This window comes from Diadema antillarum, unplaced genomic scaffold (genome assembly GCF_040938485.1).
Source record: "Diadema antillarum isolate AM-2024a unplaced genomic scaffold, OU_Dant_1.0 seq00000711_RagTag, whole genome shotgun sequence".
NCBI lineage: Eukaryota > Metazoa > Echinodermata > Echinoidea > Diadematoida > Diadematidae > Diadema > Diadema antillarum.
In genome coordinates this window covers 535,102-552,516 of record NW_027271615.1, presented here as the reverse complement: position 1 = coordinate 552,516, position 17,415 = coordinate 535,102, and the positions used below count along the sequence as shown (strand labels likewise).

The 17,415-nt window shown below is 40.7% G+C and overlaps 1 protein-coding gene across 1 annotated transcript; it reads left to right on the top strand.

The window, feature by feature from the left end:
* The first annotated feature begins 5,674 nt into the window (after nt 1–5,674).
* LOC139737875 (uncharacterized) lies at nt 5,675–7,370 on the top strand. The gene is made up of 3 exons (XM_071648542.1): nt 5,675–5,785; nt 6,007–6,496; nt 6,910–7,370. The coding sequence occupies exons 1-3, from the start codon at nt 5,675–5,677 to the stop codon at nt 7,368–7,370; spliced, it is 1,062 nt and encodes a 353-aa protein (XP_071504643.1).
* Nucleotides 7,371–17,415: the final 10,045 nt, after the last annotated feature.

The following is a 17,415-nucleotide window of genomic DNA, read 5'->3' as shown; positions in this document are numbered from 1 at the left end:
TTAGTCTTTGTACTTTAAAGTATATCATTGTATAGTGTCTACCAGTCGCATTCGTCAATATCCAAATCTTGCCGTGTTGACAATCAGCAGTTTCAGCATTCGAGTAAAACCTTCAAACATATAATCTATTATTTCAAGCAACCCTTAAGTAAATCTGATGATTACCGTTTACTGCAAACAATAACTGACCAATTCAAGAAAGAAAAAAACAACAACAAACAAACATGGATCATATTCCTGGTACATAAATCTATATAGACATGTGCGTTGTAGGTGAATAATCCTTCAGCATTTCACTGTTTGACACCATAATACTGATATAGCGTATCCCCCCCCCCCCCCCCAAACAAAACAAAAAAAAAATACAACGGGAACCTTCGCAAGGATATCTTTATAAATAGTGAATCAATCCAAATACAAATTCAGGCTATGAAACTATATCCCATTGCCCACATCTTAGAGAAAACCCCATTCGGTTTGCTTCTGTGGTCAAAGAGAAATGAGGAATTTTGTAGAGGATGTCAAGAATCTCTTCCCTCCAAGTTCTGTCTATTGTATTCATGCACAAAAGCATGGAAGTGCTTAACTTGGAAGAATCAGACTCATGACATACTTTACAACAATCCACATTTCTCTGTCACCGCTTAACCAAATTGAATAGGGTTTTCTGCAAAATAGAGTTAAGATTTTATATTTTAAGACTCTGAAGTAGCATTTAGACAGCTTAATCATATTGGGTGTTATCTATGCAAAATTTGATCGTATTTTTTTTTTTTTTTTTTTTGGGGGGGGGGGGGACATACTGCATAATGTGTTTGATACCGACATAGTTTGCAGCTAGCCGGTCAGAACAAATATATGAATGCGATAACAATTATTCAGATGCTGTAAGTAGCTCTCATGAAACAGTTGTTCCTGATATTTTACTAAATAACATGATGATTTATTAATGACCACTGTACAATGGACTTTGTTAATCTTATTAAAAGTTCCATGTGACAATTGCGACTAGCAACTGAAGTTATAGGAATGCGCTTTTCCCTAGCCTGAGAATAATTTCGATATTTCCTTAGCAAGGGCGCCGGAAGCGGGGGAGGGGGCAGAGGGGGCATTCCCCCCCCCCCCCCCCCGGCCCAATTCATTTTTTTCTCTCTTTTTTTTTTGGGGGGGGGGGGGGAGGGGCAAAATGAGCCCCCCCCCCCCCATGCGTAAACTGGAACAATGATAATCATTTACAAAGACCAATATGAACAATAAAGGTACTTTACTTGTATAAAAATTTTCAATTTCATAGAAACTGAAAAGCAAAATTGCCGCCCCTAACGGGGCACTTACACCTATAAGTAAATTTAGTGTAGGGCCTATGAATAGTAGCCTCCCATCCTTCAACGAGTGTGTCACCTGAAACATACCTTTAGTAACCCCTTTCATTTTCCTTTTCTTGTAAGTTTCTAGCAATAAGAATAATTTACATTCCTCGAGCAGTGCGATCACGTCTCACCTTTTAATGAATACATTCAGACTAAAACCTAATGACAAAGTAAAAATGGCTCACCAATGCATTATGGTGCTGACCTAGCCTATGCATGCCCAGCACCCAGCGGCTCATCCGCATTAAGATCTTAGGGGTAATGGCCAATCCAAAGATTGCGAACGAGTAGCACTTTCGTGACTTTACAATGAATATTTTCAACAGTTTCGGCTCATTAATATTAGGTTATAGTTAGGAACAGCTATCAGGGTATGTGCGTTCATGAGAAACGAATATGTACAATGATTCTGAGCTCTCGCTCGCGTCCTCCGCCCATATAGATATGTCGTTTAATACATATTTCTAAAGGATATTGCATGACAAACATGACTGCAGTTATTTTTGTGTCACTTATAGAGTATAATGATATAAAATTAAGTTTTATCAGACGTGAAAGTCTATATAAAATCCGAAGCTCTCGCTCGCTCGGAAATTACTAGTAAAATGAATAGGTTTGTTTTGATAAAGCAGTAATCAACAGTGATTTTTCTATGTTTAATTCAAACTGTTTAAATGCTCTATATACACGACTTACATACTCTGTTTATACAAAAAGTCCCAACCTTGCCAGGGGGTATCCCCATCCCACAACCTCCCCCGCTTGTCTCCCCTCGCAGAGGATTATTTCATAATCATAGTCCCTCGCAGTGTCCCTTTTACTATTTAATTTTCTAGAAATTTGTTTATAAATGCTCAAAAAAAAAAAAAACAATCGGCTTTTTTATTCTGTATGTACATATAATCCCAACCGTGACCCCTCCCATCTCCCTCCCGCTCTGTCACTTCTCTCCCTCGCCGAGGATCTCACACCGTCACATCGTGCCCCCGTCGGGATTTTGCCCCCCCCCCCCCCCCGAAAAAAAACAACAACAGCAACAACAAAAACCAAAAGTGTTCCTTGTTTTTTTGTTGTTGCCTTCTTGTTGTTGCCAAATTGTTTGCTGAAGACATTTCTGTTAAAGGGTGTGTACAGTTCTGGTCGAGGTGAAGATTTAGCTTTTAACGTTTTGTGAGATATTCAGAAACCATTCTATGAGATGCCAAAGAGCATGCGATTCTAGGGGTATCAAAAGTTTATTCGATGAATATCGGTTTTGAAATGGCTGAGATATCCAAAAACAAGGTGAAACAAAGAGTTACTAATAAAGTTGGGGCATGTCGCCTTTTATAATTAGCACTTTTTTGGATATCTCAGCCATTTGAAAACCAATTTTCATCAAATAAACGTTGAAGCCGTCTTAAAATTACATGCTCTTTCATATTTCATAAGAGGTTTTTCATTATCTCACTTAGGAATGTTCAAAACATGAATCCCTACCTCAACCAGTACTGTACAGTCCCTTTAAATAGGCAAGGAAAATGCACTCCTTTGTATTATTTGTTAATCATCTCAGTATTTTGCTATGACTGGCGAATGATGTGCAGGTATAATCTTAGTTTGGAAGATTTTTAATGGATGGTTTGAAGTAATTTAGAGGAAAAAAACAATTAGTAGGCATTTTACCATAAGATATATAGATAAAGCAAACAGGCATATACATTTACAATTATATCATTTTGGCCATAAAAGTGATGATCAGATCATTTTGAATTGATACAGCCCAAAATGCATTTGCACAGCAAAGTCTCTTTGAACGAGGCAATGCAGTATGTCCCCGCCCCCCTCCCCCCCCCCCAAAAAAGGGGGAAATCGAATTTTTGCATTGATAACACCCAATATGATTAAGCTCTTTAGATGCTACTTCAGGACCTTGAAATATAACATCTTAGCTTTTTTTTTTTAAGGAAAACCCCATTCAGTTTGGTTAAGCGGTCACAGAGAAATGTGGACTGTTGTAAAGCATTTCATGAGTCTGATTCTTCCAAGTTTAGCACTTGGGTGCTCTTGGAACTGCATATTAATCACGGTAGTACGGTGTGTAAACACAATACACAGAACATGTAGGGAAGGGATTCCTGACATGCTCTACAAAAATCATCATTTTTCTTTGACCCTGAAGCATAGTGAATAGGGTTTTCTGTATTAAACTTAAGTGTTTCCGAGTTTTTCCGGGTTTTTTATTTGTTTCTGGCCGTTTTTATCGAAGAAGTATAATAAACTTAGCGTCCAACAATAACAAGTATAAACAAAAATACGCAAAATAGACGCGCAAATAATCCTACGCGAGGATTTCAGCCTACTATGACGTCACTATAGATATCAACATTAGTACTAGTACCGCGTACACACTGCTAGGCGCTGGTTAGCAGGCGCCTGTAGTACTGCTTGTGATTATGACGTCAAATGCACTTACGCTAAACGCATCATGTACTGTACTAGAAATCATTTCAAATTTGGTTAGCATGGTAACTTAGCACGCAAACCGCCTCCACTGGTAACGGGCTTCCTGTAAGCTGTCTCGCTCCTTACCAACATTTCTGCCTTACCTTTTTCAAATCAACTTTAGGTTTAGTGTTTTTTTTTTCTTTATCTAACAAAGAATTTTTATTGTATACAACATACATCCGTTTATTTATTTATATTTTAAAGCATGGATGAATACTTGAAATAAATAATCTTGGTTTAAGTTATACATCATCATATACAAAATAATATAGATGCATTAAACAAAGATTAAATGATTGAGTACAATGTACGGTGTCCAAGGTTAACGCTGCAGTCTTCCTAGTTCTATATCTTCCTCTTTTCGACGAGTTTCCTGTCTGCTAGGCTAGTTATACGTGGGTAGGTAGGGTAAAGGCGCCCGCCCCCATTAAAGCCAAGACTTCACCGGTGTTAACGGGAGGGTTTTTCACCCTCTTGCTGACGGAAAAGGCGTTACCCTGTACTGCGGTACAGGAGTAGGCAGGTTAACTCTTCATTCTTCTATTCCTTTCACTCTCTTATTTTGTCTTCTTTTTCTGTCCGGGTTCTAACTCGTTTCTGTTCAGTTTTATTGGATAAGTACTTTGAACGTTGCTTTCAACGATATTAAGTAGGAAATAAATTAAAATACGTTGAATAGAGATGCACAAATTTCTACGTAATTGTGTATGTATTGTGACATCTTAACATAGATCTCCTCAATTAGAAATAAACGCTGGTTAGCAGGCGCCCTGTATTGCTTACGCTCATGACGTCACACACATAATAAGTTGCTCCTCATCTGGTACGGTACGTAATACGTAGTACAAACTTTGTTCCTAGCAGTAATTTCAAGTCTGGCAGTACAAGGCATACATCTGTCTACTGATATTATTAAACATTTTGTAAGAAATACAAGCTGTGAAGTGTAATACAAAATCGAATGTATTATACTGTACAAATAAAAAATCGTCACTGAGTAAAGTTTATACGGTGCCAAATGAAAATGTTATTCTTTTGACTTTTATCTTCCTCTCTATTATTTTTTATCTGTCTGCTTGGTTAATTATCTGCTTGGTTAATTATGGGCGGATGAGCTGCCAGGCAGCCAACGGCCATGGTGAAAGAGACCAAGTCGGATTCAACGACCAATAGTTGTTAGACTCTTCAGGGCGCGCCACTCCATATTCTGTGGACAGCGGTCGAAGGTTGCAGCTATAATCCATATATCAGGGGAGGCAGGCCTCTTCAGCCCAGTTAAGCAATCTGCATACGAGAAGGACACTCCGATGTAAAACCTACGACTCAAGAACCTCGCTGCTACGTCCTAGCTTGCTTGGCTACAGCACACGAACCTTGGGTGTAAAGAGTGGGGTCAGTACTGCGCACACTGCACTCACCTTAAAAGCTCCTTTGCGCAGGCCCGAGGACATGTCCACGTCCTCCTCCCCCTTAAAGTCCTGCAGCGATGGGAAAGGGGCGAAAACGGCAGGTGAAAGATGTCACTGGCAGCCGCAGCTCCAATCCTACATGCAGGCGGTTCAGGATATTGGTCGCTTAATGCTGACCTTGAGACGACAGCATCATTCGGCAGCACCTTGAATGACCAAGCAGCCCTTTTTAGGGATAGCACTGCTTGCTCCGCATGGAGAGGGGCCTAGAAAAGGTGGCCTAACCAAAGCTCGTCTCCTCTGACCTAGTTGGTTAACCGCGGCCAACGGGCATCTTCCAAGCGGTCGAACAAAACAGAACAAAAAGGTCACACCTCCTTCAAAAGGTGTACACAAACTGAAGTTAGCATGTTGGAACGTCAGAACAATGTTGGACACGGACACAGACCTGAACGGCGGTCCGCCCTCATCGCTCATGAGCTCTCCAGACTTGACATAGACATAGCTTTGCAGATGAAGGTAATCTCAAAGAACATGGCGCGGGCTACACACTCTACTGGTCTGGGAAACCTCGGTGTGAACGACGTCTATCAGGAGTTGGTTTTATGGTCAAGAATTCCATCGCCTCCAGGCTCGAAAACCTTCCTACATGCCACTCTGACCGGACTATGTCCATGCGTCTCTCCCTTCGCAACGGTCAATATATCACTTTGTTCAGTGTCTATGCCCCAACCCTTCAGGCGGAACCAGCCGAAAAGGATAAGTTCTACACTGATTTGCGCATCTTCTCCCAACAAGTTCGGGAAGACGACAAGGTTATCATCCTTGGTGACTTCAACGCCCGCGTTGGGAAAGACTCAGAAACCTGGTCAGGAATCCTTGGTAAACATGGCGTCGGAAAGTGCAACGACAACGGACGCCTCCTGCTGGAGTTCTGCACAGAACAACAACTAGTCATCACAAACACCCTTTTCCAGCAGAGGGACAGTTTAAAGACTACCTGGATGCACCCCCGGTCCAAGCACTGGCATCTGCTGGACTACATTCTGGTTCGCAGGAGAGACCAACGTGACGTGTTTCACACCAGAGTTATGCCCAGTGCTGAATGCCACACTGATCATCGGCTTATTCGCTGCAAGTTAAACCTTCATTTCAAGCCTAAGCTGAAATACAGAGGGGCCCATCAGAAGAAATTCAATGTTGCTTACCTGCAGTCAGCTGAAGTGAGATGTAATTTTCAGACGAATCTCCAAACAAGGCTTGAAGGTGAAAACTAATTCAAGGACATTTCTCCTGAAGTCTTTTGGGCTAGGATGAAATCAGCCATACAACAATCCTCCAAAGAGGTGTTAGGACTCTCCTCCAGGAAGAACAAGGATTGGTTTGACGAAAGCAATCAGGAAATCGAAAAGCTACTTGCTAAGAAGCGATCTGTCCACCAGGCTCATCTCACGAATCCATCCTGTCCAGTGAAAAAAAAGTGCCTTCCGTCTTGCGTGCAGTCACCTCCAGCGCAAACTTCGAGAGATCAAGAATGAGTGATGGACAAACCTTGCCAAACAAACTCAACTTTGTGCCGACACTGGCGACCTGAAGGGTTTTTTATGAGGCACTGAAGAGTGTCTATGGTCCCTCACACCAAGTTCAAAGTCCTCTTCGTAGCGCAGACGGCGAAGTTCTCCTCAACTACAAGACATCCATCCTCACCCGATGGTCAGAGCACTTTCAGTCGCTCTTCAGTGCCAACCGCATAGTACAAGAATCTGCCCTGCTCCAGATTCCCCAACAGCTCTTTAAACCTGAGCTGGATGAATTCCCTACCCTCGAGGAGACACTTAAAGCGATTGAACAAATGAAAATCGGCAAAGCAGCAGGTGTGGATGGAATTCCCCCAGAGGTATGGAAGGCTGGTGGAAAAGCCCTACACATCAAGCTTCACGAGTTCTTCACGCTTTGCTGGAACCAAGGCCAACTACCTCAAGATCTTCGGGATGCAATTATCATCACCCTGTACAAAAACAGAGGAGAGAAATCAGAGTGCACCAACTACAGAGGAATCACGCTGCTTTCCATTGCGGGAAAATCCTTGCTCGAATTCTTCTGAATAGACTAACGCCTAGTGTCGCAAAAAGTGTTCTCCAAGAATCTCAGTATGGTTTTCGCGCAAACAGAGGAACTGTTGACATGGTCCCTCAGACAGCTTCAGGAAAAGTGCAAGGAACAAAACAAAGGACTTTACATTACCTTTGTTGACCTAACCAAAGCCTTTGACACAGTGAGTAGGAAAGGACTCTGGCAAATTCTGGAGCGCCTTGGTTGTCCCCCGAAGTTCCTCAATATGATCATCCAACTGCATGAAAACCAGTAAGGCAGGGTTAGGTATAACAGTGATTTCTCCGAACCCTTCCCAATTGACAACGGTGTAAAGCAAGGTTGTGTTCTTGCACCGACCCTGTTTACAATCTTCTTCAGTATGATGCTCAAACAAGCCATGGAAGAGTTCAATAACGAAGATGCTGTTTACATCCGGTACCGCACAGATGGCAGTCTATTTAATCTGAGACGTCTGCAGCTCACACCAAGACGCATGAGCTACTCGTCCGTGAGCTACTCTTCGCAGATGATGCCGCTCTTGTTGCTCATTCAGAGTCTGCTCTCTACAGCGCTTAACGTCCTGCTTCGCAGTTACTGCTAAAGCATTTGGCCTTGAAGTAAGCCTGAAGAAAACCGAGGTTCTTCATCAGCCGGCTCCTCGACAGGATTACCAGTCCCCCCACATCACCATAGGGCAAACAGAACTCAAAACAGTAGATCAATTTACTTATCTCGGCAGCACCATCACATCAAACGCAAGAGTCGACAAAGAAATTGACAACAGACTTTCTAAGGCAAGCAGCGCCTTTGGTAGACTGCACGACAGAGTCTGGAAAAACAACCACCTGAAAAAGCAGACAAAGATCAGCGTGTACAGAGCCGTTGTCTTACCAACTCTCCTGTAAGGATCCGAGTCATGGGCCCTCTACCGGCATCACCTACGCCTTCTTGAGCGCTTCCACCAGCGATGTCTCCGCTTCATCCTAAACATCCACTGGAATGACTTTGTCACCAACATCAAAGTTCTTGAGCTGGCAGAGACTACTAGCATCGAAGCCACACTGATGAAAACTCAACTGCGCTGGGCTGGTCATGTCTCGAGAATGGAAGACCATCGCCTTCCGAAGGTCATGCTGTACAGTGAGCTCTCTTCTGGACACCGAGACAGAGGTGGACTCAGGAAGAGATACAAGGACTGCTTGAAAAAAACCTTGAGCACCTGCAACATCGATCACCGACGGTGGGCTGCTATCGCCTCTGATCGCACATCTTGGCGCCTTACTGTTCGACGAGCAACAGCCACCTTCGAGGATGATCGCAGGGCCCGACTCAACAGAAAAAGACAACAGAGGAAAAACCCAACACCCAACATCAACCAACCGACTTTCCCGTGCAATCGCTGCAACCGTGCCTGCCTGTCCCGCATCGGACTCATCAGTCCCTTTCGAGCCTGCAGCAGACGTGGACTTCCTTAAATCTTCGTTCGCGAAGCAAAGCCATACAGTTGGTTAGTTAGTTCGTGTGCAAAATAACTCAAAAAGTACTAGTAGTTAAAGGTGCATGGTCCCGGTGTTTCAGTCAAATGCATACGCGGGCGCATGGCGCAAGTTTCCTATAGAGACCTACGCTATCGACTCCTCAATAGCGCTTACGCTTTGGCCCACTTCCCCGAGTCCGAAGAAGTCCGATTCACTGTAGTCAGTGGTCCGATCACAGTTCGGCTCATGATTCGGCTGAGGGGATGACAGCTTCAGCAAACTTCTTTTGTGATGTCATAATAAGAAGCACATATTCACGCACCCTGGTATTACTACAGACTGCGCAATGCGCAGAGAAGACAACGAAGGTAATGTTACTATACAAATGATGCACAGGATAGAGTGCGTTAGTGGAGGCGTATAGCGCACTCGAGGGTATTTACAATTTATTGTGAAACATGCACGAGGCGAAGCCGAGTGCATGTTGCACTACAAAGTAAATACCCGAGAGTGAGCTGCATCTCCACTAACGCCACGAAACAATTCTGTGCATCATTTGTTTTATAAGATAGGTCGAAAATTAGAAAACTAACAGCATTTTTCAGCGTTTTTCACGTACCTTTGTGGGTCAAGACGTCCGAAGATGTTCGTCCCAAACATTTACGCACGTCGCACTCGGAAATCCCGCACGGAAGTATGATGGGGAGTTGGGTTTCCGGACACTTAAGTTCCCGCATGAAAACTTACTTATTTTACATAGAATATGCACCCTTTACCTTAAAGACTTGATATAGACTCCTCATATAGGCCTACTAGACAACATACTTTGAAAACGGCGTGAGAATTAACCTGCTAAATCGTTGGATTTGCCCTTCAAAGTGACTCCATGTACGCGTCCGGTCCCACAACGCTTGGTCTACTGTACTGTACGTATGTGTAAGAGTATACGTACGCCACACATGATGTTATGTGCACAAGGGAAGAAAGGCCGGCCGGCCGGCAGCCCGAACTAGCACTATAGAAGTTGTTTACAGGATTGACAGCGCGTATGCATGCAATTCAAAGGAGCCGCCGTGCGCACAGACGATCGGCAATAGGATTTAACACGCAGTGCTATGGGACTAGAATAACTAAAGCACACGTGACTCATTTCAGCGCTTCCTATTGGCTACATTCTTGAACCCATTTTATAATTAGCATTAGTAACACCTAGGCACCTACTCTTGATGACAGCTCAACTTCGGTAATCTTCGTATCAATGCTAACAGTGATCTGCAGTATCATCAACAGCGCCCATTACACTACCGCAGAGACTCCAACTCTCCCGTTTTCGATGGGAGAACTCCCGCCGAAAACCCATTTTTGCAAAATCTCCCGTTCTCCCGTTTGAGATTTAATTTCTCCCGCCCTGGCTCCGTTTCTCCCGTTGGAAAGGATTTCTTACTTATTGCTATTGTATGTTAAAAAAAAAGCCTTAGATAGCACCAGAGAGCATCTGGAACCTTAGGAACGTTGCGCTTCGCACACATCAACTTGGAGTCTCCCGTTTGCTAGGGGTTTCAGGCGGGAGAATCTCCAGATCAGAAGGTGCTTGCGGGGTTGAAGTCTCTGCTACCGGGACTATGTACCTTTAATGGCTTGGTATGAAACTTGCAGGAAAGGTTGAGAATGACACAAGTAACAAACGATTAACTTATGGTAGTGATTTGAGAATTTTGGGGGAATTTATGAAGGATAATTTATATTTCTGCAGGAAGGGTCAATGAACTTGGGAATTCAGGCTGCGCGTAATTGAGGTTTGCATGCGCGCACTAAAGTGCGTACTCTAGTTTCTGCTAGGGCGGGGCGCGCCGTGCAGCTGAGGGTTTATGACGTAACAACGGCTTCTATATTGGGAAATCGGGCGACTTTCAGCACAATGCTGTAAGTACGTATGGGTGGATATCACTGATATCTTTATTAGCAGAAAGAGATCATTGGTGGAAATGAGCTGCATGCTTGGCGGAGGTCTGCGCTCTCAGAGTGCTTCTCCAGTTGGTAAAGTATCTGACATGCTTGATAGTAATTTATGTTGTGGGATTAATCCTTATCTTAAGTATTCAAAAGTACCTGAGCATTGATTTTATTTACAGCGTACCTTTTTTTTTCTAAATGAAGCAAAGTTTAAGTAACATATCTCATATTAGCTTATCGCAACATTAGGTTTTAACGACGTCGGATCAGTAAATTTTTGTAACAAGAGATTCAACGAATAAATCACGGCTTCATGCATGCGTGAGGTTGCCTATGTTTAATACATTAAATTACACTGCTATGCGGCATTACTTTGATCTTCTCTTAATAAGAGTCTCAAGAAGGGTAACGTATATGACTGCGATCTGGCGACATGAATGATCTCCTAGAGAAATATTGACGCTTTATAATGTTATGTAATAATATTTGTCATTCATGCACTTGAGGGGCAACGGAACGAAGTACAAAAAAAAAATTGATTTGAATGATATCTTAACGACTCAGAACTTGTTATATGAGCTCTTCCTCTTCTGACGACATGGGGTATTTAGGGCTACATCAAACTTCGGATTGTATTTCTTATAATATCCCGGATGTCCCAATAGCTTTATAAATATGTATTTTACAGGTCAAATCTCTCGGATAAATTGAACTTAAAATGTTGATTTCTGAGGAACAAAATATCGATTTAAACTGTATGGTAACACGGAAATGGCGGTTTTGCACACTTTTTGGGAGAATGGCCCGTTAATCTTATGTTTAAGTCCAAGGCAGACAAGGCACTGATGAGAAATAAGAGAATGTTAAGCAGTGTGGTGAAGGTTGAGGTGTTAATTATTTTAGTTACAATACTATTATTTCTGCAAGTGATGGGATTGTGAGCAATCATTCTTGGATATTAGGAGTGTTCTTTCATTCATTTTACTTTTGGAACTTTCCAAAAGTGTATCATATATCCTGCCCGACGCTGTTTTCTGGCATATCTGTCGACTCCCATCGCTGTCTGTGTGCAAGTGATCTGTTCGTCGATTTTGGAAATACATGTGCACCTTAGAGCAGTAACTTGCGCTTTTGTTCTTGTCAGTTTGTACAGTCTGGGGTGTATCTTTGGTCAGTGAGTACAGGATCAAGTCATTTTTAAGGAGTAGAATCTGCTTACGTCTTTCGTTCCCGTTGTCTGGTGTAGAAGGGAAGATTGCTATCAGAGGTTTCATGGCAACGCGTGATAAGATCGTCATTACAAGCGCCGCTATAAACCCGATCCATTTCTCAAAATTGACATCTTCTTCCAAGAAGATGAAAAGCACTGTAATTAAAATGAAGAGTAGGATCACTGGGATGAAGGTAACAATCTGCCTTCGCATGAATTTCCAAAAGGGAAGATATTTGTCAATGAGGGCTTGTAGCAACACTCGGTAAACAAACGTGGGTGTATGAGCGCCTATTCCTGATTGGGGCTCTGATGGAAGGCAATAGTGAAGTATCGTGTGTCTGTTATTCAAGGAATCTACCTCTTTAGCCATATCGAAAATGTCAATGAAAAAATTTGAATATGCCGAACTCAAACCATTTGACCCGTATAATAAGACGTAAATGAATACTATAATGACACCAAAAAGCCAAAATTCGTTGATGTCTTTGTAAAATAATATTATCCCTGCAAGATATAAGACCAACACTTCCAGTATCATTACCATTACAGTCAAAATTCGCCATATGCAGAGGAAATATAAAACAATGTACATAATAATTCCCTTCAGCCCTTTCATCCTACTATAACATCTGATCTTAATAATCAATAGCAGGCAGCCAAGGATGTAAAAGACATTAAAGGTAATATGGTTGGTACATAATGTTTAAAGATGTGGGAAATACGTTATAGTTTCACAACGTGAAATTGTGTTTGGATTTATTCAACATTTTTAAAGTTATCGTTGCGGAGGGTACCGTTGTATTTTTTTTTAACATACGGTATGAAAAAATGTAATATAAGATGAATGATGCTAACACTCAGATAATTCACATACTAAGCATTCTGATTATCAAGTTTGAATGCTAGAATGATCCGATTGACCGAGAGACAGAACGCACATTTGCATTCTAAGTGTGAACATCTGTCTGCGTGTTGGCGATTAGGAAACTATTGTCCGTCAGGATTATAACAATTTAGCCCTCAGAACAAAATGGGTGAAATATATTCACGCAAAAGAAGTGTATAATTGCTTGACCTAAGATATTCCTGTACTGTGCTGGTAAAGAGAGATGGCTTCCTTTGTTTGCAAGTTCTAACGAACTTCTTGCCTAGTTCATACATGTTGCTCACTTTACCATCAATGCTGGACAGACCAATATGGGCATCGTTATCAGCGCGAACCTCAAAATCTAGTCTCGTCACGCCTGCAGGCACGCACCATCTAGGAAAGGTGTATGTTCTTGTACCGTTAACATTGGGAGTGTGTAGCACCGTGCAGTCTAGGATTAATCATAGCGATAATAATATGAACCAAGGGCTGCCAATGCTACAGGACTGTCAAAGCTCTTTGGATTTTGTTTAATCCAATAATATTTGATATTTTAGCTTTCATATCGTTTCGTCATTATTACTTTGTGTCCTATCTCCATTGATTGCATAGCAAATTTACACCAGTATTTTTTCATGGAACCTGCGTTTACAAGCTTTGCTTTTGCGGTTCCATCATATTTCACAAGCTATAGAGAATTGTCTTATGTACATTGTGTATAATGCTTACACACTTTCTGTTCATGACCCGACTTATAACATATTTTGTATCTTGCTTGGTTTGTATTCTTTTTTTTTTTTGATGTATTTTGATGTCAAATGAAATGTGAAAATAAACGTGCTGGAACTGTTCACTGTGTCTCGAGTGCAAGACCAGTGCGGTTTCAGCTATTCAAATCAATAAAGCCCAGGCTATTTTGAGCATTTTTTGCCAAAGGGGAGGGAGCACATTGTACCCCAATGTAACTTCTTTATTAACTACAATGTACTACAGTCTTACTTGACACATGGCTACAACAACTGTTCTCTACAGGACCAATCGTTTGAAATTTCCCAAGTGTACCCATTGTTCTTTAAAAATATGTAAACAAGTTAACATGCTGTAATCATTTATTTTTTGGTCATTCTTGATATTGATGATAAAAAAAATGATACTATAGGGAAAAAATTGGATGAAAAATGACACAAAAAGTCAAGTCTATGGAAAATGTTGTGTTTTCATAATCAATATTATCTATTTCTATCATATCTCTTGTTTGATGCATAATTATATCACATGCGACCGTTCATCACAAAACCAACAGAGTCGCACTCCCTGAATTTGATTTGATTTGATTTTACGTGAGGACTTAAGAAAGGTGAAACGGGTCAATCAAGTTAGTCTTGAGTCTTTCATGTCTTCTTAAAGAACCATTCTTCTTCTAAATTGTTCTTAGTTTGGGATCGTAAAGTGAATTGAAAAAGTGCGTTTTCAGCAGTTTTCTACAACTTTTTTTTTTGTGTGTATATAGAGTAGTGTGATGAGGTGTGTCTCAGAGGTCCCTACTCATTTTATTTTTTAATCGCACATTCTTCCTTATCCAACCTAATACCTTTTAAAAGGATATTGCAACTGCTATGAAAATTACCATTAATCATGGACCGAAATGTGTTGATAGAGGATGCCTAGTTTCAGCTTAAAACAACAATTTCTTGATTGTTATAGTTTCCGCAGTTTACATCTATTTTCATGTCCCATTCATAGCACAGTTAGCAAGGATTGGTTTAAAGGTTTAAAGATTAATCACTTGTCATGAATAGATCATGTACATTACAGCCTGTTTTCTCACTTCACAATATTCCAGAGTATGTAATATCTTTCCAATGAAGAGTGATACATCGTTATAAAGCTCAGAGTCTGCTCTTCCTATGTCTGGCAACGTTTTGTTTGTTTTGATGGAGGGAACGTTATCTAATTTTTGAATTATTGGAAACTTAGGGCTGATGGCATTTCAAGGTTATTCTAATGTGCCCATACTTCTTAACATTTCTGATTCACATGCAGCGCTTTTACTGACTACACAGCAGCAGTTTTCATATCATCAACGAATGTTTGTGTATGCATGCGTGTGTGTATATATATGCATAATTCTAAGAAAAGCCAAAGGCATTTGAATTCGTTCCCTAGGACCGGGGCAGTGTGGGAGAGTCCTCTGCATTTGGCTCTTCTACATAACATGAAAAAAAAGCCAACATAAGAAAAAAATCCATGACTTTCCAAAGGTCAGGAGGTCCTTCCAGTCGATGATGAGGGTGGGGAGTTGTGAGGTGGGGATGGCGGGATATTATTGACCCTTTACCCCGGGACCTCCCCCCCCCCCCCCTCCACCTCCCAACACACACACAAATAATAATAATACTGTATTGTTTATCATATGAAGAGTTTGTTTGCAAAAAAAACGATAAGTCCATATTTGCCAAATGGAGATATTTGCGATTAAAGGTCAAGAAAAATAAAGATAATAATAATACAATTTTTGCTTCTTTTGACCATAACTTCCAAAATATACCTTCATATGTAGTGACCAATATATCATTTACAAGGTATTGTTTTGTACTTTACTACAGAGATTGTACTTCAAAATCTTCAAAAATGGACTTATCGGGTTTTGCAAACAAACTCTTCATATATACATCAAATTGTTCGGCAAACGAACCAATCTATGCAATGACCTTTGTCAGTGAAAGTGTTAAGCAGGCGTCAGATTGTCTCAAATATTAGCAAACTAAGACTGATGCATATCAAAAGGAAATCTTCAAATTCGTCTCAAATCGTATAATCATCAGACTGAGTTCATTCATGGAGGTATCGTGAGCCAACTTAGTTAGGAGTTTCATAGGCTCTAGAAGCTGCAACGTCGTGAGCGGTGACAGAAATTTCTTGCATGCAGCTATTGTGTTTCACTGGTGTGTTTTTATAGGGTGAACTTCGAAGGATTCCCATCTTATTGCATTCGTGTGTGATGAGTGTGCATCGTGTGATCTTTGGTACTTTCTCCTACTATTGACCGGATTTTGACCATGCTCGGGACCAAGAACTTCGCACGAAACTGAAAATTCGTAATGCCAACTTCATTGTTTGAATTATTCAACTTGGTTAGATACAAGAAATCCCAAATAAATCTGCAAAAGTTGGCTTTGGAATGAAAAGATATTCATACATCTCAAACTTCCTTGCTAATAGTATCAATGAAATAGCAATCATTAATGAGCAACGTATACAAATTTAATATCAATATTGTATTCTTATTTCTTTAAATAAGAAGTAATCTAATATCGACATGTTAACAATTAAATGATATGTAAATGAGCTGTACATTACAGGCTACGTCATTCTTTTAAATGCCCTCTTCAACTACCACGAGCAAGGACACAGTATCATTATAAAATGTTGGAGCCAGTTTGTTTAATACATTCCCTGGAAATGTTCAAACATGAACATCCATTTGTGGATAAAAGAAGGCTGTCTCTAACGATTCAACTGATTTGTAACAGTGATTTGCTCACATTTGTATATATTCATTTACATATACTGATTTATCATTAATCCATATTGTAGTGTACAGTGTTAACCATGTATTTTGGCAGTTTCATGTATATAGAATAATATCGTTTATTACTGCAGGGCTCATCTGGAAATCAGTTTTACAAAGCTGAACAGACATGCCCTGCAGTATGAAATAAATAAAACATAATAAATAAATGCATACATAGATAAACAACTTCGGAACCGTGTAACGCCACCCTCACCTTTGAAACTATAGGGATGGAACAGAAGCATTAATTTTTCATATTTCTCACCGCATGTTGATCCGAAGAAATTGACGGAGCAGCTGCAGTCGTAGCCAGTCAGAGTATCTGAGCAGTTTCCTCCGTTAAGACAAGGGGTTGATAAGCACGCTTTTACCCGAGATATGAAAATAAACACATAAGGGGAGAAACGCAACAAATCACCTAGAAAAAGTCACGTACATTTTCCATTAGCAAATATTTCCAAACTTGTACTTTAACAATCTCTGACAGAGGCGCCTAGCAAGTGTATGGTACAAAGTTTATATCTTCATAATTCCGTGACATATTGATTTGGAACTATCTATCCGCCAGCTGTAGCGAGCATGTGACTACAAATACTAATCAAGTTTTGCACGAATCATTGAATATTTCATGTCCAAGCGACTGTGTGTGTGTATGTATGTGTGCGCGCGTTTGTCTGTTTGTTTGCTTATTTATTTGCATTTATTTATTTATTTATTTATTTATTTATTTATTTATTTATTTTTTATTTTTTTTTTGGGGGGGGGGCTTTTTGCTTGGTTAGCACTACCATCCAGTCTCTTAACTGGTAATTTCCACTCCAATGCCTTCTGTTCATCAAGAGAATAAAATTGCATAAGAGAGACAGTAAAAAAAAAAAAAATAATATATTTTTTTTCAAATTGACCTTGTAAGTCATAACCAACTAAAAATGTGACCGTGCACCTCAAAACGAACATAAAGTCGCACAC